Source organism: Triplophysa dalaica, chromosome 11 (assembly GCF_015846415.1).
Source record: "Triplophysa dalaica isolate WHDGS20190420 chromosome 11, ASM1584641v1, whole genome shotgun sequence".
Taxonomy (NCBI): Eukaryota; Metazoa; Chordata; class Actinopteri; order Cypriniformes; family Nemacheilidae; genus Triplophysa; species Triplophysa dalaica.
The window spans coordinates 5,454,743-5,478,647 of record NC_079552.1 but is presented as its reverse complement, the minus strand read 5'-3'; the positions used below and the strand labels follow the sequence as shown (position 1 = coordinate 5,478,647).

At 37.8% G+C, this 23,905-nt stretch overlaps 2 protein-coding genes and 1 long non-coding RNA gene across 6 annotated transcripts; 1 reads left to right on the top strand and 2 right to left on the bottom strand.

Annotated features, from left to right (window-relative positions):
- Positions 1-1,543: 1,543 nt before the first annotated feature.
- On the bottom strand, positions 1,544-4,811 carry wdr89 (WD repeat domain 89). 4 transcript variants are annotated; one of them, XM_056761001.1, is made up of 3 exons: positions 4,737-4,811; positions 2,417-3,122; positions 1,544-2,332 (listed from the first exon to the last, which is right to left on the bottom strand). In XM_056761001.1, exons 2-3 carry the CDS (start codon positions 3,102-3,104, stop codon positions 1,833-1,835), a joined length of 1,188 nt encoding a protein of 395 aa, XP_056616979.1. In that variant the 5' UTR covers positions 3,105-3,122; positions 4,737-4,811; the 3' UTR covers positions 1,544-1,832. The 4 variants fall into 4 exon arrangements, with proteins under 4 accessions (XP_056616979.1, XP_056616977.1, XP_056616976.1 ...); XM_056760999.1 differs by lacking the exon at positions 4,737-4,811 and adding an exon at positions 4,148-4,189; XM_056760998.1 differs by lacking the exon at positions 4,737-4,811 and adding an exon at positions 3,275-4,166.
- A 745-nt stretch (positions 4,812-5,556) lies between these two features.
- On the bottom strand, positions 5,557-18,027 carry sgpp1b (sphingosine-1-phosphate phosphatase 1b). Its single transcript, XM_056760377.1, has 3 exons — positions 17,033-18,027; positions 12,156-12,245; positions 5,557-8,242 (listed from the first exon to the last, which is right to left on the bottom strand). Exons 1-3 carry the CDS (start codon positions 17,729-17,731, stop codon positions 7,691-7,693), a joined length of 1,341 nt encoding a protein of 446 aa, XP_056616355.1. The 5' UTR covers positions 17,732-18,027; the 3' UTR covers positions 5,557-7,690.
- A 2,419-nt stretch (positions 18,028-20,446) lies between these two features.
- LOC130431388 (uncharacterized) lies at positions 20,447-21,215 on the top strand. The gene is made up of 2 exons (XR_008908233.1): positions 20,447-20,584; positions 20,827-21,215. It is a non-coding gene; the product is annotated as an uncharacterized LOC130431388 (long non-coding RNA).
- The last annotated feature ends 2,690 nt before the right edge of the window (positions 21,216-23,905 follow it).

The following is a 23,905-nucleotide window of genomic DNA, read 5'->3' as shown; positions in this document are numbered from 1 at the left end:
AATCAGCCGTGGTTTCTTACATGCTCTTTCTTCACGCTTCACATGCATCTCTATGTGGTCTATCTCTTCAACCCCAGGCATTTAATTTCCTGTGTTGGAAATGAGTTTGAACCCAGCAGGTGAAGGTTGATGCTGAGGGGTCATGTCACTCAAGGGTTCCACTGTTGCAAACAGAATATTATCAGGTGCAGCTTCAGGTAACATGACTGTTAAATGGTTCAGCCACTGGACACTGTATAAAATGCAAACAGTAAGTTATGCAAATATGTTCTGCATTTACATCTATATTTACATTTATTAATTTGCCAGACGCTTTTATCCAAAGTGACTAACAAGTAGGCGAGCATTTAACATTTTGTCAACACACTAAACAGTAGTGATAGTTTTAAAGGCCATGTGACTAGAATGATTTTACATAAACTCATCTAAATAATTGAAATGTCAACTTTTTAAAACTGCAAGATATGTTTTGCAGTGAAACGGATAAAGAATGTACCTTATCTATTTCTCCCTGCATCTTTGTCTTTCTGTTGCTCTCAATGGACTTTTCTGGTGCTGGAACGTACAGCTCACTGCTGCGAGCTGGCTTGTGGAGGCCAAGCCATTTAGGTAGTTTCCACTTCATTTTGAGATGGATTAATCTCTCTGTTAATCTACCAAAAAATGTAATTAAATGTGTGAGGCATCAAACAACTTAAGATGACAAAATAAGTAACGCGTATCAATTATTTAAATTAACCTCTGACTTATTTATCATTTTACACATTGTTTCTTATTTAAAATAAATGCATTACATCCATTTTTCAAGGATTGAACACAAAATTTGTTATTTTGAAGAATTTTGAAAACAAACAGTCCTGGGGCACCTTTGACTACCATTGACATTTTTCCTACTATTGTAGTCAACGATGTTCCAGAATTAAAAATTGCTAACATTCTTCGGAATATCATTCTTGTCATTCAAATGCTATTTTTAAATTTTGTGATATTTGTCTCTTTTTACCCCCTGCATTGTGTTTGTATGTTGTTGAAGTTGCAATAAAAAATCCACACGTGTTCAAAAAATTTTACCTTTAAAGTAGGCCAAATGTAGCTACTTGGAGTACCGAGAGCAGCCACTTCCGTTTTGTGATAGTATGCCCCAGTGCGTGGGCACTAAAACTTAAAATAGATTTCCTTAACAGAAACAGTACATAATTTAAGTCTGTTTCTGATATGGGCTCCCCTCATTTTATATGAATTTTGCCCCATGATGCAGATGCAAAATAGTAAAACAAATTCATCAAGAAAATGCGTTTTATAAGGAAAACAACAATGATGTCCAATTGTCCATATGATAAACATTAAAACATCAACTTTTTGGAGCTCATTAATGTTCTTTAATTTGATCCCCAATCTGTCATGAGTCTTTTAACACAGTGGACATCCAAGTTTTTAAAGAATTATTGCAGTATGGAGAACACATTACTAGTTTTTTTGGTTAAATGAAAGCACCTGCTTGCTGAGCAAGATCAATATGACAATGAAGTACAAATGGTAGAAATGTATTATATATTAATTATTTATTTTAAAATGTAAATGGTCTGTGTTATTGTCATAAAATGTATACTGCTGCTGCAATCTGCTTAACTTAAAATATACATATATAAAAAAATATATATAAGGCTTTGATGTCAGCCCACGGCAAAGATAATAATAGCAAGCACAATCAAAATGGTCTAGTCAGCAAAAGCTACAAAATTGCTTTCAAATAGACAAAATGTTTCAAATCACAGAATATAAAATGCTATGCATCTTAACATTTTGCCACACTAGTGACACTAATATTTTTATCATAATAACTTGGAGGAATAGTCTTTCCTTTGAGCATTTTTTCTGTGGGCTTTAGTTTTAAGCTGCATGGAAGAAATGCTTTTCAGAGTATCTTTTTTTCCCACACCAATCTCCTCTGCTCCCGCCTTCCACTGCAACAGCTGGCCATCCTCTCCTCCCGTCAACAGAGATTGACCGTTCACGTCCCACTGGAAGCATCTCACTGTGGCTGAGTGACCCCCTTTCAGGGATTTGATTAACCTCAGACCACCTCCACTGCAGTCAACCAGGTGGAGCTCACCAGAATTAGACCCTCCGACTAAAAGAATACGTCCCTCATCTGATAGCCATGTTCCACCCACAAAATACTCAAGTGAAGCTCCATCAGGGAGCTGGACAAGTGTTCGCGCATCATTGAAACTCAGAAGGGTCAAAGTGTCATCGCTGTCTGGGTGAGCCACATCCCACAGGTGTAGCCCTTCATCGTGGGTCAGACAAAGCAGCTGGTCAAGATCTTTGCCTGTCAATAAATGAAATAAATTCACAAATATTTCACACTTTATTTACAAAAGCATATGTTTACACTTAACAAAAAAATGCTTACCTGTCCAGCAAAGGGAGCTCGCTGAGGAATTGCAGTTGCATGTCGTGATGAGAGCATCATCCTCTCCTCCCAAACTCAGATCAAAAATGTTCACAAGTCCATCTGTAGCTCCAGAGGCCAACCGGTCTGCTTGCTCTGGGTGGAACTGTACAGCAGTGATGTCATCACTATGTGACTCAGAGTACACGCCCAGCAGACCGCCCTGTTTTGAGGCCATCTCATCCCCTTCCTGAACCATGCGAGCATCCCAGAATACTAAAAAACTGTCCTCTCCCACTTGCTCTGTGCCTGCGCACAGCACACGATCATTGCAGCTCACGCCAAACGAGCAGTAAGAATGTGTCGAATCACTACGGAACACCTGTGTGGAGTCTGAACAGGGTCGTCTTACATCCCAGCACCGGAGTGTCCCATCAGCAGAGCCGGTGAACAGCAGGTGAGGGGAGAGGTGAGAGAAACGAACCCCGCAAACAGGAGCCGTGTGACCTTGAAACTCGCCCAGTGGGCGCAGTGTCTCTCTGCTGTGCAGGTGCACAGAGTGATTAGAGCAGCACACAGCTAGAACATCTGATCCTGCAGCAGAACCACTGCTGGATGAAAGAGAGAGGTCTAAAAGATACACGGGCTCGCTTGGCTGCAGTCTCCTGGCAATTGACAAAGATTTAAATGTTTCCTCAAGAGTGTCCATACTTGATCACATGGAAACCTTAAAGGAAAAAAAACGAATTAGTCATTTCAAGATTCAAAGAAGCTTTATAGGCACGATAAAACTAATTTTTACATTGCCGCAGCACAGGAAAATTAAACACAAACAAATACAAATTAAGTTAAAAATAAAAGTATATAAGAGCAAAGTACTGGAGAAAGTTCTCAGTGAGGGTGAACGGATCCATTTTGTTGTGGCAGGATTTCACATATCTTGCATCCAGTTTTGAGCTTCTTGAGTTTTCTACCAGTATGTATGAAATCTTGTCTTTTTGTGGAAACTAGTTATAGTCTTTAGTTTGTGAACTGGGGGAAGAATGTTTCTCTGATGTGTGTATAGTTTGGACATGAGATTAAAAAGTGCAGCTCTGATTCCACATCATTCTGTGTGGATATAACCATTTTACAAAATATGTAATACAAAGTCACATTAAGTGTAAATTCTCCATGTGTAAGCTAAAGTTAAATGTCACAATCAAAGAAATATACAGTAACAAAGAAGAGTCCATGTCACTTTGTAGGGTATAAGCCTACAAACAACCTTTCAACTAGTTATTACAATCAAATTACAAATGTCTTCCATATACCATATACGTATAAGTATATCGATTTTCAATGCAAGTTATCTTACATTTCAGCGTCTTCCTGACACAATGCTATACTATGACCCAAAAGACAAAAAATACGTCAAATGCACGAGTCACATGAGCTGATTTGTTTTTATTATTTGATAAGTTATTTGAAATAGTTACACGGAGAATTCATTTTTGTGTAAACTTGTAAATCTTATAATTATTGCACGCATAGAACCAGAGCCAATCATGCTTCAGATTTCAGTTTAATTTCCACTTGGGTGTAAAGAAAAAATGTACCTCAACACAACAACATTATCAGTAGCTTAATGGAGACTATTATCCGCCTGCAGTTCCTAAAATATGAACGTCATTGCTAGATGTTTGTATATGCTTTCGCGCAATGGAAGAAAAATATATTTTAGTCATGAAATGCCAACGATTAAACACTCACACGCGTGTGTGACAGACATCGGCGAATCCCTTCACCTAAAATGTCCCCCCGGAAACACAGTATGGCTGATTATTAGTTCCGCACGGAAACACTATCACAATTATTATACACGACTCAAATTGACTTTAAACATAAAAACTGTACCAACATGGAATGATTGACCAATATTAATAAAAGAAGACACGAAAATAAATATTTTAATTGTATTCGTGCAAGACAGGATACGCGGCGGTGTTCCTACCGTTAGATGGCAGTGTTTATCTTTATTAAACAACACTACAGAACGTAAACATGGCAGGGGTCCTCCATTTGTGTCATTTGACAATAATAGACAGATATTAGATGTTTCATCTTTTGTATTCTTCAACCTAACATATTCCAAAATGTTGTTCTGTTTGTTTGTCCAAAACAGACCACAGTTTCTCGATTTAGTAAAAAATAAAGAACTGGGACATGGATTATAGGGACAGACTGTATACGACATGGGTATCATTGCATTTTCTTTGTCTCTCCCATAGGACACGAACAAGTGAAACTTGACAACAATGAGCACTCTCATCAAATGAAGACAGGAAGTATTTATGCTGACCTGAGCAGAACAAGCCTGTGTTGACCTCGATGATCATATTTCCAAAGATCCTGTTCCTCATGCTTTTTAATCTGTATAGGACACGTGGAAATTTTCAACATAGAAAATGTAAAGAAGCAAGTGCATGTAGGCTTTGTTGGTTAGGTACGTTCTGAAGCATGGTAGCTGGTCCTTAGCTGGTCATGGGCTGGTTTGAGGTGGTCTTGAGCTGGTTATGAATTTAGGACCATTTCAAACCATCTTAAACTAGCTCAAACAAGCTACCATGCTTCAAAACCTACCTAACCAGTATATATGCCTTTTTGTCAACCAAGAACATCAATTCTCTGTTGTTTGACATAGTGGACTTGTCGATGAACATTTTTGTGTGTAAGACCGTGTGTGAGGTAAAATATGAAGCATCCAAGTGACTTTATGTTAATAATTTACCACTAGATTGTAGATTGGTCTGCTTATTCTCTTTGAACACACACACGTAAACAACAGAGCTTGTGAATAAACTTTAGCCAGGTGTCAGAGAGTGTTTTGCACAATAATGTGTTTGGAAAGCCTAATAACATCAATGTTTTTCAGTGCTTTGTGCTGTATTAGAGACTAATATGAATATACTTGATATATCCGAGAGAACAAACACATGAACATGTTAATTTTCACCAGATTAAAACTACACAAACAGAGAAATATCAGGTTATCATGACCACCTGGCGTAATGTCATAATTTATCACAAACATTATATATTTATTTCTATATCACCCACTACAAAAGAACAGAAGATAACTTGGAACACGTGGGGGAAAAAAAAAATGGGACACATAAGAGTTGTACATGGAATGATAACTTTATTTTTGCTTGTTTAAAACACAGGATATAAATCACTGACTGCGGGCCAGTATGGACAGAGCAGCAATTATTTTCATTTAGAATATTTCCACTTTAAATAAAATAAAACAAATCTATTTGAAGATCAAACATCACAGAAGAAAGGTTTTGCACATACATTAAAGGCACTGTGTGTTATCTCTATGTGGTATCTATTTGCAGTAGAGTATGCTACACACGTTTTTGTAAAAACCCAGAGAAATCCAAATAAAAAAAATACTTAAAACATCTTAAATATTAATTTTTTCCATTGGATTTGGTTTAAGACTAACAGGTAAATCTGGGGGGATGCAGACATCTGAATTTGACATCGAGGACATTTTAAAACAATCTCCGACTAAGGCAGTCTCAGTGGAAGCTTAAAGCATTATAAAAATATTGATAACCAACATGCCAGGGGAAGGAAATGCCTAGAACTGTGTGAATAGCAGGAATTTGTGGGACCTACAATTTACAATGTAGTGTATTTACAGCTTTTGAAAGCACTTGTTTTTGGTCAAACAAAATTTTATTATTTTTCTCTTTGTTCAATGTCACTATCTCCAAATACGCTAAAAGCTACGGACATCAACAAGCAAAAACAAACATATAAGTTGGTCCAGGAAACAACGGTCACCACTGAACAGGAAAGTGTTTGTGTATTAAGTTCCTACACGTGTTCTCATCCTAGATCTGCCCTTAATGTAAACTTGCTTGGTAGAATCACGGTTTTCATCATCACTCTGAGAATCATAAAACAATCGTGTTTACAAAAGGAACTGGGAAACCACCTTCCCTTTTGGTAAAAAGGAACTTGTGTGTATGTGAGGACACACAAGGCCACAGGAAGAGCAAAAACACAAGGACGCTGGCGTGTCTCACAAACCTAACCGCCAAACACCCTGAACAGCAGGCAGCAGAGCAGTGCATTCTGGGAACAGTGCATTTCAATACAGTACAAAATATACATCTATGCATTAACACATTGATTATCAAAAGGTGACAATTATCTGATATGTACTTCGTTTCACCACACAAAATGAAAAAGCTATTAGTCAATCCACTCCTTATTTTCAAGCAGGTCGTACCAAATTTAAAGCAGCAACATACAAATAGAAGCAAAATGAGAAATTTCAGATAAACAATTACAAGACTCCCACACAAACAGTCGATTTAACAAACTAATTTAAAGTTACTATAACCTGAAATGAAATCACTAGTGCAATTTCAAAAACAAAATAACCCACAGTATGGGTCAAACCTCATCAAGACACTAGTTTTGAGTGGTCTGTTAAGGCAATCTCTCATTAAAGTGTTTTGGAGATGTAAAAGTCTTTGGAGAAATAGTCAAACCTGCATAAGATCAGAGGTTAAATGTCCGGATAAAATTAATCAACTTCAATTCGAAAAACATCAATGCTGCTCCTGACAGCAAACCATCACGCCGGGGTTGTTTTGTACAGTGACTTTCTTTAAGTATTTTGGCCAGAGTAATGTAGTAATGCTGAGTAATGTAAATGTTGATGCCGGCTAAAGTAAATCTACTGCAGATAGTTAAACACTAATTTGCATTGGTCACACCTGACAGATAAAGTGGGCAGTCCATACACATTTGCTTTAAAAAACACATACAAACCTGAGCTACTTTCTAAACTCTTGATGCAAGAGTTTAAGTCCTTCTAAGAAACTCAGTGTGGCAGAAACAAGCTCTATTCTAGCATCTATTATTAATATCACAAATGATATTAGATATCACAAACCACTGTATTGCTTGATAATTCTGACAGGCATATTGAAGTTACAAAAGTTCATAAGATTAGTGATCAAAATTGGTTTTATAATCTTAAATCATACAGATACTATGCAATGTAAATTGTATAGAAAAAGCTAATAATCTCCGAGTCGAGGACAACACCATATTCGGGTGTTAAACCACAGTATAAATCAACAGAAATTATGATTCAGATCAGGGGAACTTCTGCAAGGTGAAAGCACAGTGTTACATGACTGGCATTAGTTTAATCCAATCACAGACTGGGATAGGCCTCGGGAGTCCATATTGGCAGAAACCTAAATGGATGTCTTTTCCACGTCATCACAACAGACCTATGTGTGCAAACACAAAAGGCACGAGGAAAAGTGAATTGAACCCCACAGTTCCATAGACGATATATCGATACGGCAGCTCCACCTCCATGTGCTGCCTGGCTTTCCGAACGTCATTGCTCGGAATCCCAAAAGCCCAGCACACGAGTGGGATGGTGAGGGCCTTCATCACAGCTCTGGTCACCAGAAGAATCATCACGCCGAGGAGGAAGCGGAGTGCACAGAGCCCGATCATGCTGAGAGTGAAAGCGGGGGGCTGGAGCGGCAGCATCGACACGGGTGGGTCTGACAACAGGCCCAATCTGTGATTGAGGTGGGATGCCAGAGCAATACCCGCCCCAGAGCCCAGGATCTGGGCGGTGTCGCCACGAGAGGTGCTCCAGGTGTCCAACGTAAAGGAGAAGAGGCCCAGTCCCAGGTGGAGCGAGACGATGAGGACTGGTGCGTAGGGATGGGTCTGATTAAATGTGTCAATGGTGTCCAGAGCAGGTCCAAAGATCAAGAGGATCAGCAAACTGAACAGGAAACCAGCAATGACATCCTACAAAAATAAAACAATGACAAACCACATAAATAAACTGAAAATATGTGAACATATAATGCAGAAACAAGAACCAAACCATCCGTAACAAATACACGACTACCAGCTGTTGAGGAAGTTCGGAAGATTAATAAACTGCCATTCTTAAAGCACACACAAATACAAAACGAACACTCCAGGTGCAAAGGAAACAAGGAACAATATAGAAAGAAAAACAAATACAAGAGGTGGCCTTGATCAGGGAATGAATACTAAAAGCAAAACAAATCTGGTGATTTAAATACAGGATTAAATATCAACTTTCATTTGAGATCTCACAACAATAAAATTGTAAAAAAATTACAGAACACAAACGACCAGACTTAAAAATACATGTTGTATACCCTTCCACACACACAGATGTACTTGTGTTTATATTTTTGTGGGGACTTCCTTTACAAGTAACCATAACTGATCCCAAATGTAAATCTTTAATCATCTCCTAACGTTAACCACTAACTTCAAAATTCACCTTTTGGCATCCTAAGGACAAAGTGCATTTGCGATTGACTACTTCATAAATTCTGTCCTCTAGAGCAGTGCTTCTCAAACTTTACAGATCAAGTACCACCTTTAATCAAATCAGTTGTTCGAAGCACCACCTAATGACCACCATAGAATAAGAAAAAACATGAATAAACTAATAGTAGAGCTGTGAATCTTTCTCATTACACCGCCTCCTCCAATTCTAATGTATTACTACTAGCTATTTTCAAACCAAAGAACATGTTTTGTAAACAGGGCTATGTAAACTCTTATGGGCGATTTATTAACTTTGTAGGGACTTACCTAAATCCTAAAAACGTATATTAATTACAAATAATGTGGATAAAATAATTAACACAGAAGATAAATCAATACACGTATACTTCAGAGACTGCAGCGGCTCTTGTCAAAGCGACGAGTCAAAAATGCATCTCAACGTGCCAGTGGTGGAAAGTAACAAGTTAAAAATACTCAAATTACTGTGAGAAGTTTTTTTCAGGAATTGTACGATAAAGGAGTTTAAAAACAGTGTGCCTTTACTTGAGAACATTTTACTGCTGTATCGCTACTTTCCTTCACTATTTATCCTCCCATTGTCCCCTTCCCTTCAAATCGCGCTAGAAAAATGACGTCACACAGATTTCAAAACATCTGCTGCCAATCACGGAGGAGGAGTAATTTGTAATATTTTTATTATTTGTGTAACTCCCTCTCATGTTTTTGTTTTGTTTAATTATTATTATTATTATTATTATTTTTCTTTCTATTATTTTTGTCTGTTTCGAGCCATGGTAATGTTTTTTATTTTCTCTCTTTGCATTAATCCAAGTGTTTCTTAATGTTAAGCTTCTGTTGTAACATTGTTTTGTTATAAAAAAATTCCGAGATATGGTGAAATATTGAGTTCCTGTATCACTTCGTTCGCCGAGTTTCATCCAAACGGCCATATCATGAGATACAATCGTCCATCTCTCTCCAAAGTCTCTACATCAAGTGCTCTGCCCTTACAAGTGAATAGGGAACATATGCGATTGGTACGCATGAGAATCAGTTTCGCAAACTGTGCATTACCGGTTGTAATGTTGCAAATAACGTTCAGTTTCAGTTCGATCGATTCGATTAAATAAGACTTCAATAATACATCTACAGAAGACGCAGGGATTACTTTTATGTTGCCTCTGTCTGTATTTTGAACTTTTAAAGACACAAACCATGAAAAACCATCGGCCACAACTCAAGGTAAAATCTTTATTGTTCTACCTAAGAAATAATGTCACATACATCTTGGGTGGCTTGAGGTTGAGTACTTGATCAGCCAGCTCCTCTACAGATATGACTGTTAATGCTAATCCAATGCAATTAAGGTTAGAAATATTTTTGATTTGTTGCATGCAGTATTTGGGCCTCTTACTTATTAATTTCTGCATTGTGGGGCCCAGTACACATGATTGAACAGTGTTGGAAGTGCATAAATGGTTTTAAATGAAAACATAATAGACAGACAGAACAACACATTGAACGGTTATTTTGTCTGAGTTGTATCCAGTTATATGCTTTTTCAGTAAGGTAAAGATGTTATTTTTAGTAGCTATTTTCTATATAAATCTCAAAATTTGACTATTAATAATTATTCTTAGTTCTTTAATTAACACCGCCTAATAAGTAGCGAGTAACTAGTACTTGGAGTAGTTTTTGTGGAGTCATTTTTACTTTTACGTAATTACTTTTTTTTTCCAGTACTGCAACACGTGCTTCATTGATTTAACCTTGAGTAGATTCAAAAGGGGTTGAATTAGCACTTTACCGCAATAAAAACGGTTTAAACAGCGGTTCAAAGTATCTGTCTGCTCCGCTCTGTATTTGAGCTGCATTTTAGTATTACATCGACCAATGGTAAATAAACAACACGAATTCATACAACTCTATTTTAAAATTGCACGTAGGTTGAGATTTTTTTCCGTATTTATCAATCATGAAGAACATTTGAAATTGTAATTTATAGTTTTTAATTTTCTGTTTTGTCACCTCACGTACCACTGGGTCTCTTCACGTATCACTAGTTGTACCCGTACCGCAGTTTGAGAACCACTGCCTTAGAGAATAGCAAAACTCATTCTTCCGTTAAGGATTAAGCATAATGGGCTCATTTTCCACACAAGACTCACAGCTTCACTGCTTTAGCATACAATATGTGTGTACTTGACAGTAAAAGATTGTTAGACTTAAGTCGAGCTCTGTGATTCTACTCTAAAAGTGTTACTTGATAACCTTAGTCTAATCAAGCCATCTCAATAAAGTTGTGTCAAACATGTAGCTTTTGGTATCAGTAAACCAAATTTTCGTTCAAAATACACCCCAATATCTTTAACTTTTAAAAAAGTTCCTCGATAGGAGAACTAACTAAAAGCTAGAGATAAATGTTTGATGCTAGCAGATGTTAGAAAAAAACAGAGAACAAAAATCTTTCTGGGCCCAATGTCACCCTTCTGTTAAAGGACTGGAAATATAAGATGTATCAAATAGTCATAATATCAGAAAAAAATAATTGAGCAACGTTGTAAATCCTGGAAAGATTAAGATGTATACATATTTTTAAATATTCAAAATAGGTTTTTATCTTCCTGACCTGTACCAACACAGTTTGTCACAAGAACATGACAGTCTATGAGCATGACATCTGTTTTGCTGTAATGGTGCAATTTAGTCCATTCTACAGGGGTTTAACTCTTGGAACACAATTCAACTGTTACCAAGACAACAGTCTCTAGGGCAACAGCCACTCCTCCCCCCAACAGGGCGACTAGACGCATGAGGTCACCCTGAGGGTGATATTACCGCTCGGAGCACAGATGTGTAGATAAACCATCAAATTACTGGGATCTTTTGAACTGGAGGAAAAATCCAGACAGACACAAACTTCGCCAACTAATGAAACCATTAGAGCGAACATACTTTTTGTTTATAACTGTAAAAGAACTGTCATGTTTTTTAACATGACTGATGTAGTAATGTGATTTACTGTGTCTGTAAACATGCATGTGACATATTTATTATGGATGAGGATTTTGGAGCAACTGGCAACCTGAGACCAACATTTACTCAAACAGATGGGTGTTCCGGTAATGATCGGGCCTGCTAAAGAACAATCTGGGGATTTTGTTTCTCCCGGTGTGCCCGCCCTTTGGCAAATACCCAGAAAATCACCTCTCACGAGGAAACCAAAACGTTACCTTACCTCGCACAGGTTTACTTTTAGACATGTGCATGAAGACATAACATTTAAGTATATGTTACACTTCATCTACGGTCTACAGAATTAAACTGTATATTAAATAAAAAATAAATGACAAAACCGGATGTAAAGTGCGTGTGCCATTTTGTATCTCACCAGTATGGAGTGCATTCCCATGTATATGCGACTTAAACACACCAGCACACACCAGACGATGGCCAGAGAGACTCCTAGCAGAAGAGGGTACTGTGGAAATAAACACACAAACACGGATTCAGACGATTAGTTGGTGAGACAAACAAACACTTGCCAAGAACTTTACTTGCAAACATCTAAAAATAGACCAACGAGAGCTTAGTCCCTTCAGCTTTCAATTCCTATTAAATCACAGTTGTGCAACACCCCAAAACATTGGATACAACAAGTTGGAAGCTGTCACCTTCACGAAAATGATAACATTTATTTGCATCCTGCTTTTTGTTAAACTAAAATAAATTGACAACAAAAATTAAGCTCCAGCGTAGACCAGAAACATCAGAAGCTTGATCGAACAGTTATGTGGAAAACAGCAAGTAATATTATAGCAATAAATTCATAATTTTGTAAATAAAAAACCCATTTTAACGAGAACAATTTGTCTACAGATGGGCCGTTTGCTAAAAGGGCCGTTAAACCAACAAACAGTGAAACACTAAAGCCAAACCCTCAGCCCATCATAGAACAACCATAGTGCATAAACTATAAGAAGAGCATCCACAATCTTCACCGAGTGTCCTGGTTAACGTGACATTGAAATGGTCATAAACATATATGGTATATCATCAGAGATAACATTAGATTACATCATTTCCAATGTCAGGTGATTGACTATGAAACTTTGAACTGCAATGTTTATTGAATATTGTCCAAACAAATCAGGTGAAAGGGTGAATCTCTCATACGGGTAAATATCATGTAAATTATCATGTAAATATAACAGATTTCGTCCGGTCGCTTTAAAACACTTGTTGAAACAACACATTCCCGCAGTCTTCATTCAACCAACATAAGCTCTGTCTGTGTCTGACGACCTGCTTTTTTTAGACCGATTACAGCACACTAGAGATTTACATGCTTTGACATCCATGTTTATGTCCAGTGATGGAATTAAAGTTGGACTGAAAGACCAGCTGCCAAGAAAATGACACGGCGAATAAAAAACTGCTTTCGCTCTGGGACTTCCATTCAATGATGCATAATAAAAGGGAACAGGACATTTCCCCATTGCTGCCCTGACAACAAACATCGGCTCAGTGATAAGAACCTGCCAACAACTTTTTGGAAATGTAGCAAGACTTTACTATAAAGCTTTAAAAGATAGAAGAGAGAGAAAATCTGCTTTATACAGACATGGTCTACAAAGAAACGTGTATCAACCAAAAAAGTGTTTTCTAGGGTTTTAGTAGCAATTTATGGATGTAAGAAAATAATTCAGTAAGTTAAGAAATGTAATAAACAAATCAAATCACATTTAAATATTCATTTTAATTTATCATTGCAGATTGTTCATGTTAGTTCATTGTGCATATAATAATGTTAACAGATACAACTTCTGATTTCAAAAGTGTTTTAGCTCATTCTAAAACACAACTAAGATTTTGACGCTATACAAGTATTGTTCATTGTTAGTTCATCTTAGCAAATGCATTAACCAATACAGACTTGTAAAGTCTGTATAGTGTTCATAAGATTGTAAAGTGTTCATAAACAAAACAAAACAAAAAGGTTTAAATGAAGTCTGTACTTCGTAAAATATGTGCTTCAAGCTGCTGAAAACAGAACTATCACTGAAAAGATAACAGTATCACACGCTTCTCTGAAGCCATCCTGTAACTCCAGTGCAAACATCACGATTCAAAGGATTCAGAACCATTAAAAAGGATTAGGACGATCGCAAACACACACAGACGTTTGGACCTAGCTTGTTATCCAGACCGCACCTCATGCCCTGCGCCCACATGACACAGATCTATGGACCACATGCTGAAGGAAAGCACAGAGAGAGAATCAGCTAACCTCATGTGGTGAACATCTGCCTCTCATTACAGACCAAGAGAGCGTGTGTGAGCTGAGCTCTCTGCAGCTGTGTATGCTGTGTGTGTGGAAAGAGGACGGATGCTTTTGATGGTTGTGACTGTTTGTGTGTGTAAAGGGCACCACACTAACATGTCTGTGATTGCCATGACAACAGCATGGTAGATTTTGGTAAAGTACAGTCAGAGTATGAATGTGTGAGTCAGTGAGATGACACATGGGAGGTTGAAACAGACCCTGTATGTGGGAGTAAGGGTTTGTGGGTGTCTCACTAAACCTGCTAAAGCATCTAGTATTACAATAATTTAATGAAATTTATTCATCTACCTTGGTTGTAAGTATGGAACAGTTGAAAATCCAAAAATGAAAATTCTCTCTTCATTTACTCACCCTCACAAGTTGTTCCAAATCTGTATAAATATCTTTGTTCTGATTGACACAGAGAAAGATATTTGGAAGAATGCTTGTAACCAAAATGTTATTGGGCAACAATGACTAGAACCGTAGTAGGAAAGAATGCTTTGTAAAATTCTTTGTTCTATTGAACAAAAAATAAGATATTTTGAAGAATGTAGGAAAGCAGTTGGGGTACTTTTGACTACCATTGTAATTTTCATTCTATAGTAGTCAATTGTGGCCAAGAGCTATTTGGTTACAAGCATTCTTCCAAATATCTTTCTCTGTGTTCATCAGAACAAAGACATTTATAAAGATTTGCCACAACTCGAAGGTCAGTAAATGTTGACAGAACTTTTGTTTTTGGTTGAACCCTGACAGAAGCAGATGATGGCTGTGCATTATCCTTTTAAAATGGCTGCTTAACATATTCTCAATAAAATGGTCATAACATTGTTGAGTTAAAATCATGGTATTATGTTTGAAGAAAAGAAACGTAAAGTGATACAAGGACCATTATATCCAGCACAGTATATGGAACAGCAGGTGCCTGCCTGGGACAATGGTGAAATAACTGGTTTGTAAAAAACCTATAAAGTATGTAATGGATGAACAAAATAAGTTAAAAGTAGGAGACAGCACAAAAAGAAGACCAGAGGTGAAGATATAAACCACAGAAAGAGCAACAGATAAGAAAAGTGCTTATAAGTCTGCCTGCAGAAGTTCTGCTGATTACTAACATGAACAGCTCGAAGGTTTGGACAAAAATCTCTTCTGTTGGATTTACAGATAAGACTAAAACTAAACAACCCAACCTGAAATGCAATCGCCTCTAAAGCCTGCAGCAAAGGTTAGAGTAAACAGATATGGCATTGTAAGGATAACAATTATCATATTTTGTTATTTTCACCTTGCATTAAAAAAAATACTATTCTGAAATAAAATAGCCTGCGAGTTGGGTGAAAGCGAGCCAAATTAGTATCTTAGTAATAGAATTAGTAATAGAATTCAGATACATGTCACCAGACACCCCTTCTCCTTAACCAAAAAAATAAATTCTGCCCTGCCCTTAGTTGTTCCAAATCTGTATACATTTCTTTGTTGTGATGAACACAGGCAAAATATATATGGAAGAATGCTTGTAACCAAACAGTTCCCTGCCACCATTGACTGCCATATTAGGAAATATTTACTTGTTAAATTGCTTTGTTCTGGTGAACACAAAATAATATATTTTGAGGAATGTAGAAAAGCAAACAGTTCTGGGGCACTTTTGACTACCACTGTCATGTTCCCTTCTATTAGGCTATTCAATGATGGCCAAAACTTGTTTGGTTACAAACATATCTTTCGGTTCCTTTAAGAACCATAAATGAAACTAAACTAAAAAACAAATATGACACCACTTGATGACCGCTTGAAACTCTGGGTCCTTAAGTGCAAAGGCTGTAAATCACGAGCTAAGGAATACATGACTCATTTGTTAAACTGGCCTGTCAAAATGACTGTAATGGCAATTTAGGACACACAGAAACACTGTAAGCACAAACGGGTTTCGCCACTTTAATCTCATAAAACTTTCCCTCAGCAGAGTCAAAAAACTTTCAATCATTCCAAAATATTCTTTCTGCTAATGGCCAACAAACCTTTTTGTGTTTATTTTATAAGACTAACCAGGTTCAATCTTCTGCTTAAAGGTTACAACCTAAACATGTGTTGAAGTAAATGGTCTTTTGAAGGGTCAACCCAAAAATGTGCTCTACTTCTAAACGGTGTAGACGCACTTTGTCTTGCACACTTTTAATCTTGAGGTCACCATGTATTTCTTTATTACATTTCTCAAAGAGCAATCCATTAGCCAGCGACCCTTCTTTGTAAAATAAGAGGGCATAAGTAAACATTTACAACCGTAATGTGTCCAGAAATAAAAAGAAACACCGCATTAAATTACTTTGTTATCTGGCTGTTATCAGGTTGAGATAAAGTGCGATTGAATTTGCATTCTCAAAGCCACACTGGTGAAACAACACAGAAACTTCTTTTTGTAGGTTTACATGGTGGGCTCACATCTTAAGATGTTGCAACATGCTGTCAACGGGGTTTTTGTTAACTCTGGTTCATCTTTATCCATGTTCAGCAGGTTCAACAACTTTAGCAATTCAGAAAATGTTAAAAGCAGCACTCAAGGTCTTGTGAAGTGTGTGAAAGTTTCCATAATTTGCTGCTAAAATTATTCTGGTGTCATAAAGGATTTTTAAAGTATTCATGAATGAATACAATTCTTCCTTAATTAAAACCTAAATATTAATTAAGGTGACTAATAGAGAGGGGGTTATGTAATACTTACAATCAGATTATTTTAATAGGTGTTTCTACTTAACATACCTACACCGACCCCTAAAAGTATTTGACATTGCAACAAAAACAAATACATAAAACAAAAGATTAGCACAGATAACTTCATCCAATGACATAATCCTCGTGCATTCTAGGTTGCTACAGAGCACCTGACAACATCTGGGGTGCATTGAATTTTAATGCATTGAACAGTGAAATTGTCTTACCTCCCACCGGCCATAGGTGATCAGGAATAGGGACAACGGTATGGCCGTACCGGACATGGCATGAGTGGAGGGCATGCTGTACTCGGAGTTGTAAAACATCTCCACCTTGACCACTGGCGGTGATGCGGGTCTCGGCCACCGGAACACATCTTTCGTGCACTGTCCAAGATACATGACCCACACCCACACCACGACGAGCCGCCGGCTCACAAACGCGTCCACGTTCCACATGAAGTTGGGGAAAAAACAGATGTAAAAGAGTTCGTTACCAAGCTCGGTACCGAGCATGAAAAGGCAGTAGAGAAGTTTGTTCTCGATTAGGAACTCCTGCCCGACATCTCCGGTGAGAGAGTTTCTGCGCATCGGCTTTACCGTGGATCCCCGAGCGCAATCCTGTTCGGACCCGTCCTGTTCATCCCATGACCGGTCGTTAACGGTTTCACGCGCTGGCGCCCCGTTCGCCACCCCGTTATTGCGCTTCTCCTGGTCTGTCTCGGTTTCTGCTGCTCTGCGACGGATGCCATCTCCGCCTCCGTTTTGACTTACGTTATCCCCGTGGCGAAGGCAGGATGCCCCGTTGAGTCTATCACGCGCCTCCAACCCGCGAACCCCGCACAGCCGCTGGAAGTGCGCGACATGTTGCGGATCCTGTAAATTGTTCACGAGACGCACAAATCCCGTTTTAATTCCCCCTGCCATGACCGGCAACAAACTCCCTAAGCTGAAACCACCCAGTAAAACCGGAGGAAGAAACTGGAGATGCGAAACTGAACAGTGAATGGACCGAGAGGTGAATTATTAAAACATTCCCGTCAGTTCCGTGCTAGGTAATCTAACCGAGGCGAGTAGACAATTTACGTGAACCATTAACGTTAATACTATTAATGAAAGGCATTTGAAACAAAACGAATACAGAAACGTCACTTGCAAGGTAACGTCAGTACCAACGTCCGGTATGGTACAGGATCAAGCCCCCTCATCTGTGTAAACCCACGGGAAGTCTTAAGTAATGCCTGATCAAAAGCCCACTCGCGTTATCGCGATATCTTGTTAAAGCGAATCATCGTTACTTGACGTTAAACTTGTTAAATCGTCTGTTAAGTGTAATCTGTTTCTGTTAAATACAATTTAAATTGGTTTTGTTCCTTTAAGCCTTTAATTGTAACTCGGTTGTTATATTTATGTTGACGTGTTAATATCCAGACCGTTATTATCAAGTGACACCTGTGCTGTTTGTAGCGCTCGTCAGGACCAGTCGTAGTTGTATGTAATTACACGGTAATTTAAAATTACTGCTAGGCTCCACTTAAAGTTAGTCTTATAATGAACAAATGTTTTCATATACGTGAGCAAGTACATTTTAAAGTGTGTAAATCAATTTTTAAAATAAAAGATTAAAAGCGCCCATTTGGACAGCAAAGCGACAATTAAAGGATAACTAGCAACATGCGTTCAAGGGTTGCAAGCAGTGATGGAAAGCAGATTGATGAAGCCTAATACCCGGTAACTCTTCCATGTATACACTTTTACTTAAACGTAAATTCAAAAGGAGACTGAAACGAGTGAAACATTCACTTTTTTATTTTGTTTAATAGCAGTGCCTGAAAATAGACGTATCTCTCTTTTTAGTATGCTACTTTAATATCTTTTGGCAAAATAGCACTAAATTCTCCGAGGAATAATGTTTCCTTTGAAAAAATAGCTTAATTTCAAAATAAACGGAGTATCCATATCTACTTTAGAAGTCCAAAAGACAGCACTCTCAATTTAGCTTTTAGAAAATGACATTCAGATATTGACATTAAAATAAAACAAACATCATTTTAGAATACAAATGTGCATAAACACACACACACACACACACACACACAAAATATTAATAGGCAGAGTACCACTCATTATATACCGTACCAAAATATGTTACTATTTTGCCCTGTTAAAAACCTTATGTAACCAACATTTGACAACAGGAGAATCGGTTCTGTGTGGGAGGGAACAGGAGATTTTACAGTACATTGGGCATTTTTACCTTGTCATTCCTTCAGTCACAACTGAAAGAAAGCTGAATTAACCGTGGGCCCATGCACTGATTTTAGGCCATTGTTATGAGATTTTTGACACCCACACTGTCAAGGGATTTAACCAGATTCAACGATTGAAGAGGCAGAAAACTAGCAATGTTCACTGGTTTATCAAACTGAATAGATTTCCTAAATGCATTACAGAGGTCAGCAGAGGGTAAAACAACCTAGTAAAGTTGTAGGTTGTACAGACAATTATAAGTGAATGAAACAAAATAATGTTTATGTTGCTGAAAATTCATCACCATAACACTAGAGGGCAGTATAGAACCATTTGTATATAACAGTATCTGTCCCATAACCTTTTATTTGATGGGCAGTATGCAAAGTTAATCATATATTTAAAAAAGAGATTCAAATTATGCTTGTAAACTTCATAGTATCTTTTTATAAGCAAAATACATGTTCGTTTCTGTAATGTATTGTGTGGTGTAGACACCCTGTTTAAGCTATAACCAACCAGAATGTCAGTTTAGTTTTCCTTTTTTTTTGATGAAACATTTTTCTTCCTTTTTCTAGCAGTATGAAAACCTCATTTAATGCAAAACCCAACTGAACTCTTCAGTTTAAGGGCAGACCAAGTTCGAGCAAATCACTAGTAGCCACTTACATAGAAAAGTCAATTTCACAGCAATAAAGCTTTAGTTAAACATCAGCATCACTTCATCCTTCGGAGCAACCGAGACACTGATCATTTTAATTGTTTTCTTTTCTTCTTACAACATAACAACCACAAGGTGCATGGCTTTTTCTGCCTTTTTATCCCTGAAAACAGTTCTTTGTAACTAACTCAAGCAAAAAAACGTCTATTTAGAATAATAAACCGAGGCAGTGAAACCAAGATTCAATTTTTTCCTGCATCAGGAAAAATACCCTGATATAGACAGATACCCGGCTTTTCCACTGTCACAAACTGCAGGGTGCACCCTCAACAGCAGACTGCACAAGCAAACAAATGTACAAAAACCCAAATCCCCCTTTTTCTTTTGCTGCTATCTTCGCTCCTGTGTAAATCAAAGACTGACTGCATGCACATACTGTTATTTCATCCTTTGTCATCCAAATGATAAAGTAGCACAGAAGCTCCATGATCAGGAGTCAGGGTGTGACAGCCCCCCAGGCCACAGATGCATGTGCACGGGGAGGACGAATACGGGAGCAACTTGTACTGCTGGAACTCCTGGAGCCCAAAGCTCGAGGAACGACACTGGGTCAGCACCACCTTTAATCTCTTCCTGCTGGGGGAGAGAATCCGCCTTGTCTCCGTCTCCTCCTTATTGTCATCATCTTTCTGTTTCTCCCTCTCTCTCTGGACCTCGTCCAGGTGGATCTTGCGTAGCAGGTTGTTGATGAGGACGGAGCGACGGAGGTAAGCCTCTGGGTCGTCTAGGAAACGCAGCTTCTGCAGAGACAGACGCAGGATGCAGCTGCGCTCCTCACAAAGGATCAGGTGCTTAGGAGTGACAGACAGGTAAGGGAAAAAAAGACAGTGAGATGGAGAAAAGATAGACTTAAGCACAGGTGTAACTGAGATGTTGACATGAGTGATTGGTGATGTCAGCAAAAAAAGGAAATAGGTTCAAAAACATTTAAAATGTAAAATTATGAAGAAAAAAAATCTCATTATATTATATATATAATATAATTATCTTTATTGGCATGCACTGATAAGATAAATCAACTGACACTCACTTTTTGTATATATCCATGTAGGCTTCCCTGAACATCCTCCTCTTCCGCATATTTTCGCTTAAAGTAGGCGACTTTCGACGTTGTTGACTGCTGAGGGCACTCTTAAAGGAAAGATCCTGCAGTCAAACACAAAGGAGTTATGTAAATTGTGTCAGGATTCACTTTACACACTGAATGAAAAATGGTGCAACACTCACTCTTTTTAGAAAAAGTATTATTAGCTAAAAATCAATGACGTCGGCCACTATCAAGGCCTTCATCAGACATCAAGAACAGCAAGGAACAAACACACTTTACACACACTCAGACACAGCAACAGGTGTTTGCTACTAATTGTGCTGATTGTAGGAGTGGCTTCTTCATAGAATTAAGAAAAAATGCAAATCATCAATAAAGCATAGTGTAGTCAATTTCTTGATTCACCCCTTCGGAGAAAAATGTATCTAGAGTGAAAATCCAAAATGTTTTTACGCTTTACATCAATGTCCCCTCCCCGACCAATAAAACTGAATTAGCTCAATGCAATGTTGTGCTGCCGGATAACTGACATCTCCACGTCTTATGGGACTATGATGTTCACAAATACAAGTTCTCAATTCTTTTGATGTTTCCCAACCGTATAACAATCCACATGGACAACGACTAGCATAAATAACAATAAATTCCAGTTCTTGGAATTGCAAATCCTTTCAATCTCCTAATATATTGGCATTGGGTGCAATTTCCACATACCAGGTGGTAACACAGATGATAAAGTCCTTTAAGGACTTCTAAAAACATATAAAGACCTCTTTTAATGGATGGTAGATGACAACTATGAGAATCTAAGAAGTTAAAACTATCTGTTTTTTTCTTAAAAAGATCTGTAACAACATGGACTTCCAAAAAGTCCAAAGTATCCTCACTGAATGTCAATGTGAACTTTAGATGGTCCGTTACAGAATTCAAGTACTGATGAAAGGAGTTTAAAGATCCCAAATCACCTTGAAACGATATAAAAAGATAATCAATGTAGGATTTGTATAGAATTATATGCTTAAAAATTGGATTATTGATTTCATTAAGGACCTATAATTTCTCAATATATCCATGATGAAGATTTGCATAATTAAAGGCCATTCGAGTGCCCACAGCTGTACCACATTGCTGTGAGAAAAAGTCATTATCAAATCTAAAATTGTGTTAAGACAAATCTCATCAAACTAGCAAGAACATCTAATGGAGGGTTCTTATTCATTTTTAAGTCAAGAAAATAATGCAATATTCAATATACCTAAATCATATGGAATAACAGTATAGTATACTGGACATTAAATGATACTAGCAAGCAATGTTTTGTAATTATCGTCTAAGTCAAAAGTCTGAGGAAGTCCCCAGTGTTCTTTAAAAACATTGTGAATTTTGGGTATTGTGTAAAAAAAGTGGAACCCGTGCATGCTGGACATATAAGAAAAAGAAAGGTGGTCTTGTCAATGACGTTATTGCTCAATGCAACTTCTAATACCTCTTTTATTTGTTCATTTAAAATGACTGTTGGATCACAGGAAAGAGGATTCCCTATACAACAGTAACTGTGTCCACAAAGATGGTCATGGACAAAACGGATTAGGTTAAACAAGAGTCATTGTGTTATGTAACAAAGTCTGTATCTTTCAGCCTGCAATTACCTGAGGACTGCTTCACGCAGACACACCCACACACCTCTGTGACAAATCCTCTATTCACCTGGGGATTTTTCCTCTGGCTCACACACATTGCCTAATGGTTACTAATCAGAGAGAGAAAGAGAGAGCATTGAGAATATTGTTATTATCCAAACAGCAAAAATGGCTGAGCCAAAATATCAACCAATCGTTCTGAAAAACAGAAATGATAACAATAGTAGGCTAAATAATATAGAATAATATGCACGTGACAACTAGATTTACCGTGATAGCCTGTCTACCCAACCCATTTTAGTCTATTATCTATATGTTATATTGTAGTTGTTGCTGAAGAAACACACAATAACAAGCAAGAACTTGGTGAATTCAGTGAAAATTGCAGCTCATTGTATAAGAACAATGGGAATAAACGCGCGAGAGATTTATGCGCCAATCAACAGGTTAAAAGAAACGTCGATTCTTTGTCAACACAACAGTGCCGTGCGCTATAACCGTGGGCGGGTAATAAGTGTGGGCTGAGCGTGAGTTTATGCGCTTGTGAGGGAGATATCAGCCAACACAGTATTTATCTACTCAGTTTAATTTGAGCGAGGGAAACAACACACATGTGCTAAATAAACAAATTAATGACACCCATCTACGCAATTAGTCAGAATGATGTACAAATCAAAGCCATCATACTGCTGCATTAACAAATGGTTGAACGCGCATTTGACAAAAAAATGCAAAGTAGCCTAGACGTTTTGAGAATGTTGTATGCAATCAAATTCTATATTTTGCAACGGTTGAGACGCATGCAATATAAATAGAATAGGTTGTAGGCTGAACACACAATAGAGAATCAATAAAAGAGGTAAAACAATACTACCTTGTTTATAAAGACACCCCGAGCCACATTAACAGTCCCCGCACGCGTGTTCATCAGATCAGAGGCGCGCACGTCTCATATTGTGAAGAACGTCGCCGCTTTCAGCACAGCAAGAGCTTTGACGCTTCGCCCCCAGATGTCGAAGACTCGCTTTTGATATAATCCCTGTAGTATTCGCCTCACTCTCTGCTCTTAAAATATAATATCCCCTTTCTGTGCGGCGAGCAATAACAGACTTTGAAGCCATCTGATTGGCCGACGCTGAAACAGATGTTTCCTGTTGCTAGGAGAGTCACTAGGCAATGATGACGCTACAGCATCAAACTCCATTCTTCTCGCATCCTCTGCTGCTGCGTTTCCTCTTTCTTCTCAACATATGGTTCACTCACTTTATTTCATCTTAATTTTTTTACCAAGGATTAACTAAGATCTACATATTCTGAAGGGCGTTTCTCTGATGAAACATTGCAAAAACTTCTTATGGATTTAATGGGAATTGTACTGGTTTTAATGCTATAATGGTCTCTTTGGGTCTGGACTGGTAATGTGTTTGGTTCTAATCGTGGAT

Excerpts from the sequence above, each read along its gene's own strand:
- wdr89 (XM_056761001.1), bottom strand. The coding sequence starts at position 3,104 with ATGGACACTCTTGAGGAAACATTTAAATCTTTGTCAATTGCCAGGAGA. Across the intron at positions 2,333-2,416 it reads GAGCTCCCTTTGCTGGACAG|GCAAAGATCTTGACCAGCTG; the intron begins GTAAGCATTTTT and ends ATTTATTGACAG.
- sgpp1b (XM_056760377.1), bottom strand. The coding sequence starts at position 17,731 with ATGGCAGGGGGAATTAAAACGGGATTTGTGCGTCTCGTGAACAATTTA. Across the intron at positions 12,246-17,032 it reads TCACCTATGGCCGGTGGGAG|TACCCTCTTCTGCTAGGAGT; the intron begins GTAAGACAATTT and ends TTATTTCCACAG. Across the intron at positions 8,243-12,155 it reads TGGGAATGCACTCCATACTG|GATGTCATTGCTGGTTTCCT; the intron begins GTGAGATACAAA and ends TTATTTTTGTAG.